Raw genomic sequence first — 11,257 nt, 5'->3', positions numbered from 1 at the left:
TTCTTACTATCCATCCCCACTACGTTCAGGCCACGCCCACAGAGGACTTTCTATAATTGTCAAACTATAGATACTCTCGAGCGGCGAATGATATGGCTCACTGAATAGCTAGGCGATTCTACGTTTTATCTCGCAGGTTCATTCTAATTCTCACTATCCATCCCCACTCCAGGCCACGCACCCGGAGGACTTTTCTAACCAGTCAAACTATGCACGTTCCAAAGCACCAAGTAAAATAAAAAAGCAACATCCATCTCCTATTAAAATTCCCTACAAAGAAATTGAAGTAGCCACCCTTCGAGCAGCAACGCGTCAGTACACCCCCTTCCGTGTTTTTAATTAACAACAATACCGCGTCGGAAGGAAACTTGGCTGCCAACGATCCGTTAAGACAGTTCGTCGCGAATCATCAGCCCCGAAGAATTTCATAGGGAATGATTCTGCGCGCGGCACTCGACGCTGCGCATTCAGGGACGACCGGGGGCGGGAGGTGGGGGTGCGGAAACAAAAAAACCCCGTTCGTTGCGCCGTCACGGCGGCCCCCCGGGGGGAGGACGCAGGGTTCAAGGGGTGATTATAAATCCTCGAGGATGAGGCAGGGGTGGGATGACACCGATAGTCGAACGTCAAAGGCTGAATTTTCATTCTGTCTGAACGTCGATCATCGATGAAGCGACATCTCCTGCTCGATGAGCAACCTAGACGTCCCATAATTATGGCGAAATTATACGGGACCTTTGACTCTACTTCAAACCTTCTTTTTCTACAACCCGCACGAGCACCCTCGTGGGACGATTTGAGGAGAATTTCAGAACGGGGGAATTGGGGGGTCCGCGCCCCAATTGCTAGGATTCGTGCTTGCTCATCTCTGACAGTTGTCGGAGCTACTAATTGGGGATTGATTCTAAATACTTTCGGGGGTGAGCATTTAAATAGAGTAAGATTTTTTGAACAATTTCAGTAATTTATTTCTGTGTTTATTTATTACTTTCCTACCATTGTTTATTAATTTAACGATATGGGATTTTGACGCAATGTATTATTATCATTGTTATTATTGCTGTTTACGTTGAAAATAGGTGCACATGAAATAATTCTGACCCGAAAATTAGGTGAACTGATAGCCACCAGTGATAAATATCAATATTTACTGGCTGCGGGGATTACCATAGCACATGGGAATCGGATATACGTAAACGTGCAATAATCAACAATCGGATTGCCGCAATAAGGGACAAATATTTCGTTATCGACGAACGAAACAGTTAATTACCAATTATAATACGAGGTGGAAATCCATTTAATATTGTTATTGTACGTATCAGCTATTCAATGGTGGTACGCGTGTCAACATCGACATGCAAAGCGAGGATAGCATCGACCTCAATGTTTCCTAAATAGAAACAGTATTTTCCCGATTAATTTCTATGATATATTTCAATTAAAAATACTAGAATTATTATTAATCTTTGAATGCGGAATGCATACAGGGTACCGTGATAATTAATGACGTCGCCAGTGGACATGGTCCCACAAGCAGATTGATTGTGTCAGTACTTCGTAGCGACCGTTCCGGAGTGCTCGGTGATATATGACGTGACGATGAACCGTGTCGAAGCAAGCAGTGGCTATCCTCCTTTTTTTCCCCAGAAAACTTTCTTTTTAAGCGGCATGACGAATCGACTCGACACACTCGAGTGGTGTTACGTGTCGTGACTCGACCCGCTTTGTTAAAAAGTTGACGAAATAATGCGACGTACGACGGTGGACCCTGACGTGCGACCATCCCATGTCGAATTTACCAGATGGCCACGAGTTATTTAATTATTCTGCTTTCACATAATAATTCCTGATCATTCGTGATGAATTTAAATTTACTTCTATTCTATTTATTCAATCTCTATTTTGTTCATCTGTCTCATCTCTTGTTATTCTTGCTAGGTTGTTTGATTCTTTATCTGCAGCCACCTAGTGACAAATATTTTATTCATTTTTTAAGTTAGGTTCTTCGCGCAACTATTCTTTGACGTCAGACGTTCATTGCCGCGATTAATTACAAACAAAAAATTAATGCAACAACGAAGAACGGAAAACGAAGCAGCAGAGGACTTGAAAATTAAATTTTCGAAGACCCTGGAAGAACCAAAAGCGAACCATAATAATGTTCTAAAACATTCTAGTCTAAAAAAAGAAAAAAAGAAAAAAACTACGAGGCCTGAGTCGACAGAAGTCAACCTCCACGCCACAAAGGCGCCCTTTATGCGCCAGTTACTGGCTGTAGCGGCGATATAAAATTCAAAGCCGCCAAGTGGCACCCTTCATGCTAACGACAGCGCCGCCCCTGAGCATCAGTATGCTAATCCGATGATTGGCTATGTTCCAACCCCGCTACTTCCCTCTGCCCCCTCTCGCGGCACCATCTCCCGTTCCTCTGCGGCTTCCTGATGGGATCCGGCCACCCTTAACCGAAACCATAAGCCAAAACTAACCCTTATTCTAATTAGGCGGCGCCACGACGCGCCCCCTGCTTTGCATATTTTCTCGATTAACCTCGCCCTTTCTTTATCCGGCCGTCGCTTCAATTTCCGCGGAATTTTCTCGGACCCTGCCTCCTCCCCCGTCCCCCCCACCCCCCACCCACTCACCCACATCATTTATCTAAGGTGGTGTCTCCAACCCCAAAAACGGCTTAGTGAATTATTTGAATAGAGAATATTGTTATAGTAATATTGTTATAGTGCTATAGCACTTATGGTGCTTTGATCTGTGAGCTAATTGTAGGTCAGAAGAATTTTCTCGAACCCAGCCCTACCCCCTTTCTCAGCTTTCATCTAAGGTACTGTCCCATCCCCAAAAAAAGGACCCAGCGAATTCTGCGCGGAATATTTGTAGTCTGGAAAAATAGTGGAGTTATTTTCCCCATTTTATACATACATTACATATCGTTACAGTAACCCTAATATAGCACTCGTGGTGCTTTAACCTGCGTGCTGAAATTGTAGGTAGATCACCAAACTCCCGATCCGCCAGGAGAATCACCTTTCAGCCAAGAGGATAGTTGACCGAAGGCACTCGCTCGCGAGGATACAACCCAAAATCACCCGGCTAAACGATCGGAAAGCGTCCCCAAACGAATTCCCGCCAACCCCCCTTCACTTAGATGTCTTCACGAATCGCAGTCACCGCACCTGAAATATCCACTAATGCCGTACGCGAGTAGGCAAATTGGCAGAGCTTACATGGGCTTTGGGTCGCCGATGAGTGCGTATAACGAGGATTAGCAACGTTAACGAGGGCGGCACGAGACCTATGCATAGCAACTTAACCTCGTCAGAATCCACTCGAGTCACGGGTCCCCCCCCTCCCCCCTCCCCCCTGCCACTCCCCGCGAACGCGACCAATGAAATTGAAATGGGTCTCTCGATGCGGCGGCGAACCCTCGCTGACATAAGCTCATAAACCCGCGATATTGAATACAAATGGACGATGCTAGCGGCCGCTCGGGGTGCAAATGAGCCCCGTGAAACCAACCCCAGGCCCTGGGGGCTGACCCTGAGGTCGATACGTCGACCTTAATAGCGCGGATCGAGGGGAGAGACCCCCAAAATGCTCCGCGATCAATTAGGTCGACCTCGAAGACATGCCTGCGAATTGGTTTTTGTTTCATAGGGGTGGCCGGGAAAGGGGTTTCCACGGCTTTCGGGATTCTGCCTGTATGGGTCCTGTTGTGGGAACTTGGGTAGGTTTGGGTTTTTTTTTTTTTTTTTTTTTTTTTCCATGGAAGTATTTCGATAGTATTTTAATTGATAGTACTCTTGTCGGTGTTGTTCTTCTGACAAAGAAGTTTTTAAAGCCGCCATGAAAAAAGGAATGGTACTAGTTATCCCTCACGTGACCGTCACATGATCGTCATGTGACCGTCACGTGAGGGTCACGTGGCTATCATTTGCGACAGAGAAATCGCAAACCTTTTTCATGGGGGCTCTTTACGTGGTTTTGTGTTTGACAAAGTTTTGAAAGCGATACTCACTTTTTCTCCCGCTTCCCCGCGCCCGTGTCCCGGAATCCTTTCGCGAACGGGTTGTTGTCGATTTTCAGCTGGGTGATCTGCAACATAAACAAATTTCAATGAATGTCAATAATCGTCACGAGTCAATGCAACCTCGATCTAACCTCTTCAAAAAATTACAAGAAATCCAGCATTTTATATATTTTCCCAAACTTGAATCCTTGAAGATCGGTTAATTGAACAGTTAAACGTTAATTTAGTTTTAACATTTGTTTTAAAGTGAGTGATTTACACAACTATGCAATATTGAATTTGGCGCGTTAGCTAATTTAATATAATACCGCCGATGGGAGCCACTACGATACGTAACACAACAATAGTTTAACTGTAATTCTGCACCACCATTTTGCCCCGAATCCTACGATATGTATTACTTAATTATAACATCTTAATTCCAAGATGGAAGCCATTTTATGGGCCAAGTTACGATGAAACGACGGTGCCACGAATCGAGCTGACTTTCGATTACACGAAACGCAGAAGGCGTTAGCCGGCTCAAAAAGATCCACAGAAACGAGATCCTTCTTCCGGTCGCAGATACCGAGAAGGAGCGGCGATAACGAAGGGCGAGTGGGGAGGGAATCGCACGACGAAAAATCCAGACAAGGGGCCCCTTTTGAGCGCATGCAACATCAAAAATAATGCGTACCGGGAACCACGGTGGTTCCCCGAACCCTTTTGGCCCCATCGACGAAGGGGGATTTTAATTAACGCGACCGACAAAAAAGGAAACCGTTCGTTTGTCCTCGTTTCTCGCCAAACATGGCCGCCCTCAAAATTTCACAAATCGTTTCTCGAACATCTCTTGTTTCTGTTTTTAATCATTATTTACCTAACCGTTATTTTTATTCGAGGTTACTGTTCCGTAAACAAACGGTTGCGACTGAAATGATACTACAACGGCTGTTCGCAATTAACGTAATTAATCAGTTGCTATGTCCAGCTAAACTTGGGTAATTAACGATGGTAATGACTCGATAATTAACAAGCTGCCAGTGAAAAAATAGGTAAACTTGTTACACTCCACACCTTCCTGGGCGAATAATGGAACGAGACATTGATTAACATAAGTACACTCTCGACGATTCTACGCGTTGTAACACTATTTAATATTCAACAGTTCGATGCACTCTAGTGGTGCAATTAATAACATAAAACACCTCGAGGTACACGCGTCTGTGTGGCAACGAGAGATGCAGATAACAATACCAGTTTAGAAACTTTTCCTGTGTTTGTAAAATGTCCAAAAATAAAATCATGGATTCGAATTGGTCCATTTTCCAGCTGTATGATTAATAACCTAACTTAACCCCTCTCTATCTATCAGTTAATTAGAGAATAGGAACGTTCACTCACCTTTTCGTTCTGATAAGCGGTCACCGCGATGAATTCCGTTTCCTTGAAAACGTAACTCCTGAACGTCGAGTAGGCGAGCTGCGAGATGTGATTGGCCCTCGCCAGGTGAAACCTCGGTTGGTACTTGTGCATCGAGTTCAATATCGTCTGAAAAAATCAGGCGAGCATATATTGGGACAGACTGCTTCACGGGCGGAGCTCATCCTCGCAATTTCTCCTCTATCTTCTCTTTTCGGGAAATCAACTGGCTGTTAGTCACGATTCGATGACATCAGGGCTGCCATATTGGCGACACTGTGCTCGTCAAACTCGAGTAATTTACGTAACGTAACGTCACTGTACTGGCAACACTGTTACTGTGCAAATTTGTAGACTTTCCAACTTCCAAATCTAGCTTGACGTTACGAACATTAAGATTTCAAAAATTTATCAATATTTTTCACACCGAAAGAAGAACATACGAGGTTATTCTCTTGTTAGTGCCTTAAGTAACGAAATTGAGAGTTAAGGATAGAGTTTCTAAACCTCTAAAGATCATTACAGATTAGAAAATTATGCAATGTATTTTTGTTACACTAAAGAAACTCGATAATTTGTTAACACTCGCAGCCATAGTCGATGTTACTTGCAAATTACTTCAGCGTCGGCCCACAATGAATACATCGCTAGAATGGATGCTGATACATCCCCAGGCGTATTCAATCGACTCCCATGCGAATAAAAGCTGCGCAAGGTGTCGCGAACGTAGAGCAGAAAAATGTCTAGCGGTCAGCTAATGTATTATGCATCGTGGGCCGCTGTTAACAAGCCAAGCTTGACGAAAAAGACCACGAGAAGAGAAGCAAAGGCAGAAGAGATGCGAACTCTAGTACGAGTTTATCGTGCTCGTGGCATCCCCGGAAAGCGCAGTATGGATCGAGGCAATTATTTCGCGTAGTGGCATAATTGGTGCCCAGGTTACGTCACTCGCCTCTCGAGCTCGTAAACTCTTACTAAACTTCGTCTTTCTTTTCGCTTTTAATATCTCTGCGCGACGATGACGATTCGCGGTTATCTTGGGAAATCACCCGTTTCTCCATTTTTGAGGTTATCTTCCCGTACATCGGAGAATCACCCGCTCCCCTTTTGAAGTTGTATTCCTAAAATTAGAGATTCCCCAGTTTTGTAATACTCGAACTGTAAACTGTTCATTTATTTTAGATTATCTTGATCACTCCACCAATTCTGAGGTTATATTCCCAAAAGTAGAAATTCCCCAGCTTTGAAATATTCAAACTCTAAACTAACCCTTTTCTTTAACCTTAACTTATCTTGATCACTCCCTCAATTTTGAGGTTATCTTCGCAACACTTTAACCCCTTTCTTTAATTTTCAGGTTCCCTTGACAATTCCGGAGCCGTTTGTCCAGTATCAAATCCTTCAATTTCAAGATTCAAGTCCGCTTTGCTTCCAAGTTGCGAATCGGTTAATCAAAGTCAAACGCAAGGGTTCGGTAAAAGGTATATACGCAGGATTCTTTCAAAGAGGCCACGCCGGCGTAGGTGGCCGCAATCTTCGTTTTTAATGGCGAACACTTTGAGAGCGGCCCAAGGAAAACAAAACGATTGATTCGCTTTTAGTCTTCCGCGCGATGCAAATGCACCGGTGCAGTAGCAGCTCGCAAGATTGCGCGGGACATTCCATCGAGCAATGGATGTGCCTTCGCTGGCTACTCGATAAATCTACATTCCGCCGTGGAATTACGGTAATTACGCGGCGGAATTTTCGTAATGGGGAAGCCCTGACTCGTCGCCATCGTGGCAAACAATCTGCAAATAATTTTGCTCTTCGACGGGTCAACCAAACTGGGCAGTAGAAGTGAAAAGAAAAAGACGCATACCCTGTCCGAAGAGAGTCACCTGACACCTCTTGATTCGCTACGCTTTCCCCAAATGGGTGAGACCCGAGCAACACGAGGAATGTCAAGAATAAGTAGCGGAAGCTAGCATCCTGAAGGCTCCAGGACTTAGGTGTTATAGCCAATGGCCACCCTTAACAAATAAACGAGCATGACTCCGAGACAGCTTATCCTCACCTACTCCCTCCTAGGGCCAAGAAGTCACGACCCTGAATCATCTCACGAAGACAGTCGATCGACTGCGTACTCGAAACAAAGGATCGCGGAAAGACTGGGGCAACCGCGGAAACCAAAGTCCTCGAAAACACGCTCGTGCGGAGGTCTGGGGCGAACGAGAGGCAGAGAAAGAGGGCAAAGGTCCGTGGGGCCGCGATAACGCCGAGCAAAGAGAGAAACGGTGTCCAATCCGCGCCCCCGGTGGATCCCTCTCGATCTGGCAATAAATAAAACGCAGACAAACGCAGTCGGCGGTCGTACGTGGAAATCGCGATCGTACGGGAGAAGCTGCCGGCCCGCGGCGGTCGCCATTATGCGCGGCTCCGCACAAAGGAGAAATAATTAGCGCTGCTCGACTGATAAGCCGGCCAATCTAGGCGTTTGTCATTAGCCTATCAAAGCCGAATGCCTCTCTGTCTGCGCGCGCGCGCGCGCTATCCCCTTTCTCCTGGACTTTCGGCCTCGACACGCCTCCGGCGCCGTGGAAAATATGTGGAAAGACGATCGGAGCAATTAGTACTTCTCCGGAGCCTAATCGGAGCCTGCTCCACCGCGACAAACGCTGGGTGGACCGGGGATTTCTCGTTGTCTACTTACGACGTCCCATCACAGGGGACATCCGAGTACAAAGGATTAGTAAAGACAAGAACAAACCATCCCCACACGATGAATATTCCATTCGACGCGAAAAATATTCGACCAGTCCCCCTCAAGACCCCCCTCCAACGAATTCCATCTCGCGGTAAGCAAAAGGAATCCGATCTGCTGACCGACGAAACTTGAAAGCCCCCCAATCCGGAGTCGCTCGGTATCTCCGGTGTTCGTTTCATCCTCCACGGTTCCATTCTCAGGCGATGCGGAGAGGAGACGCGCGTCGGAACGCCGGGCGATCGGCGGGAAACGAGGTAGAAGCGTGTGCAGCTTCGTGATTCGAAGTAGGTGGGCCCCAGGTAGCCAGGACAGATAACACCCGGAGATTACCGCGGACAGAGTCATTAGCAGCGTCGGCTTCTGTGTCGGCCAGGATATTCTCTCACTTTCCTCCATCCCCTCTCTCCGCTGACCCCCTCTTGCCTCCCCTACCATCCTTCTCTCCCCCCACTGTCCCTCTACCCTGTTATCTGCACGGTCAATTCACGCGGCACGATACGTATATATGCGCTGCTGAAGTCGTTTCGGCGCCTGGCTCTCTCGATTTCCGCCGACCACTCGGAGTTCCTTAGTTCTTGACTTTGCGACGTTCGAACGTTCTTGAAAGTTGTAGGGCGGTGGGGTTGTTTCGTGGGAAATCGATCGACTTTGTAGCAGACATCAGGGTTCTTTCGAATCGAGTCCTTTTCAAAAGGAATTTTAGTCATCGTTGATCCGAGAATGTAGATTCTTGAATTTGGAAGGTTAGAAAGATTCTTTGGAACCGAATCTTTATTTCTGGAATCGCTGAGGCTACGAAGAAGCGTCTTTCGAGGGATTTTAGTCGCGAAGAATTCTCATTTCAAATTAATTTGCCGCCTCGACGCTGAACCAGACTCCTAAATCTGACGAGTCGTCTCGAGGGCGGGAAATTTGAATCGCGGAAATCCGAATCGAGGAAGGTTCGAAGCTCCGGGAGGGGGGGGGGGGAGGGGGAGGGGGCTCAAGTTCACTGCGGACAAAGCGGGACGGCGAGAAACCGCGGTAAGAAACGCGGAACAGCCCTTATTAAAGCGAAACCGACGAAAGAAGTTCAGGCAGCTCGCGAGAAAAACGAAAGGGAGAACGAAACGTAAAAAGAGGGAAAGAAGGAAGCACTCCGGTGGGTTTCAGAGGCTGTGTGCACCGCAAACTAACCGCGCACAGTTGCCTTATGTACGGAGTCTAAGTAATCCTCGAACCATCAGCTAACTTCTTAACCCTCAAAGTGAAAAGGGCCGCCTCGAGGTGGCGGCCAGGGGGCGCGGCGGGACGAAGGGAGCAGGGGGAGGGAAGGAGAGCTCTTCTTTGTCTCCTGTTTGTTCGCCGGCTGGCTTCTTTCGTCGAGCGCGAGTTTCCGCGCGGAAAAGGAGTCGATGACGTCGACCTGGAGCCCGGCAAACCCCTTCGCGGCCGAGAGACTTGTTTGCCCTTCTGTACGATCAGTTGGCCAAACAACTCGCTTAGAACGAACCTCGCGATGGGATGCGCGTGCACGGAGGAATTCCGAGCGCCATGGAATTCCTTTGCGCTCGATTCGGTCGTCTTCGACGCTGGTCGGTTGCTCGATCGAGAACGGAGACTACCCTCGCGAATTTTCTAGTCGAGCGGTTCAAATATTCGTATACTTTATCATTCGCGTGTCCATTTCTCTGTTACTTATAAAAAAAAATTTCTTGACCAGACGAATACTCAAGTATTTGAATATGCGAGTCTTAAGGACTATAAACCATGCTCTTCAAGGACTTCGCGTAGAGTCTACCTGGTACTCCCAAATTAACATCTCGAGAACAAACATCGGCCCAGTTATTCCTGAGTCCCTGAGGAATAAAAGCAAAAACAGCAATGGCCTGCGGAGCGCACGGTACTCCTCGCAACCCTCGACACCTTTATCGAGCTCCCATCGCGTTTTATCGGCAACCATCCGGGGAAGGGCCATCAGAAATTAGGCCGAAGGAAGGAAGGCGAAGAACATCGTTGGAAGCAGTTCCTCCCGGTCGTTCGTGCATCGACTCGCGTTCCCATTGGTCGGCCCGCTCACGTGCCAGTCAGCCATAATGCCGTGAACCGGATGATGGAAAAGCCACCCTCGATTCGGGCCAATTAGCTTCCGGCCGAGTAAGTGGCAGAGAAACCCCGGAGGATCCATTTCTTTCCCTCTCTTCTGCTTACTTCTTCTTCATCGTCGTGCTCGTCCTTCGTCGGATCTGACGATGCTCGCGATTCTGGCCAACGAAACGACTTACGGTCGTCGTGGAAATTAATATCCCTTGAGGAAATTGAAGACGTTCGAGTTTTACTTTGGAATTTTAATTTAGGTTTCAAGATTCGTTAAAAGACAAACTAAACGTGTGACAAAAAGAGAAAAAACTATAACTAGAAGCAAATAAGATTCTCGAAACCTTATTCTCACAAAAGATCTAATTCAATCATGGCTTTTACGATCAAAGGATATTTTTGCACAAAATACACTCTTTTTCTTCAGAAATTCACGGGCATTCCGAACTTTCAAAGAGCAGCGTACTTTTTATCGCTTCTGTACTGTCGGAAATGTGATTTTCTATGCGTGATGTCATCGATACAGCAACGCCTGTAATTGGTTCGGAGAAGACTCGCGAAGAGACGCCACTGCGCTCCCACGCGCCGCTTCGGCGAACTTAGATCCGATCCGGGGATTAATTGGATTCCGGGGAATCGGTTGGCCAGCTAGTGTCAAAGTTTGTTAGACCCGATAAACGGTCGCTTCCGAGTAGTTGTGCTGTTTCTATTCAGCCGAGATTGCCACGACATTCGCGTGAGAGTGTCGGGACCTGTGATTTTGACTTTGTTGATGACGACGACGTTTGCCGAATTCGCCTTCTTTGTTCGACATTTACGATTCCAAGTACGCCGATCCCGGAAACTTCGCTTTGATCTTTTACGCGGCCAATTCTAACGCTTCCTGCCTTCGTCGAAAATAGATCGAACTAGTAAATAACAGTGTAACGTGAATAAGAATGAAAGCGGAATGAAAGGTTAAGCATCCAATAAAAATGGATAAATGGAACAAA

The 11,257-nt window shown here is 46.8% G+C and overlaps 1 protein-coding gene across 1 annotated transcript; it reads right to left on the bottom strand.

Moving 5' to 3' along the window:
• Nucleotides 1–3,096: 3,096 nt before the first annotated feature.
• On the bottom strand, nt 3,097–6,554 carry LOC128893426 (T-box transcription factor TBX3-like). The gene is made up of 3 exons (XM_054154332.1): nt 6,493–6,554; nt 5,426–5,572; nt 3,097–4,107 (listed from the first exon to the last, which is right to left on the bottom strand). The coding sequence occupies exons 1-3, from the start codon at nt 6,526–6,528 to the stop codon at nt 4,027–4,029; spliced, it is 264 nt and encodes an 87-aa protein (XP_054010307.1). The 5' UTR covers nt 6,529–6,554; the 3' UTR covers nt 3,097–4,026.
• Between the last annotated feature and the right edge of the window lie 4,703 nt (nt 6,555–11,257).

Source organism: Hylaeus anthracinus, unplaced genomic scaffold (assembly GCF_026225885.1).
Source record: "Hylaeus anthracinus isolate JK02 unplaced genomic scaffold, UHH_iyHylAnth1.0_haploid 27495, whole genome shotgun sequence".
NCBI classification, from domain to species: domain Eukaryota; kingdom Metazoa; phylum Arthropoda; class Insecta; order Hymenoptera; family Colletidae; genus Hylaeus; species Hylaeus anthracinus.
Note: the sequence above shows the minus strand (reverse complement) of the source record. Positions and strands in the feature narration are given on the sequence as shown.

What these genes read in the sequence shown, in the direction of transcription:
- LOC128893426 (XM_054154332.1), bottom strand. Translation starts at nt 6,528, where the DNA reads ATGTACGGGAAGATAACCTCAAAAATGGAGAAACGG. An exon ending in CCTCAAAAATGGAGAAACGG is followed by an intron (nt 5,573 to 6,492) that starts GTGATTTCCCAA and finishes TGATTTTTTCAG; the next exon opens with ACGATATTGAACTCGATGCA. An exon ending in CCGCTTATCAGAACGAAAAG is followed by an intron (nt 4,108 to 5,425) that starts GTGAGTGAACGT and finishes TTTATGTTGCAG; the next exon opens with ATCACCCAGCTGAAAATCGA.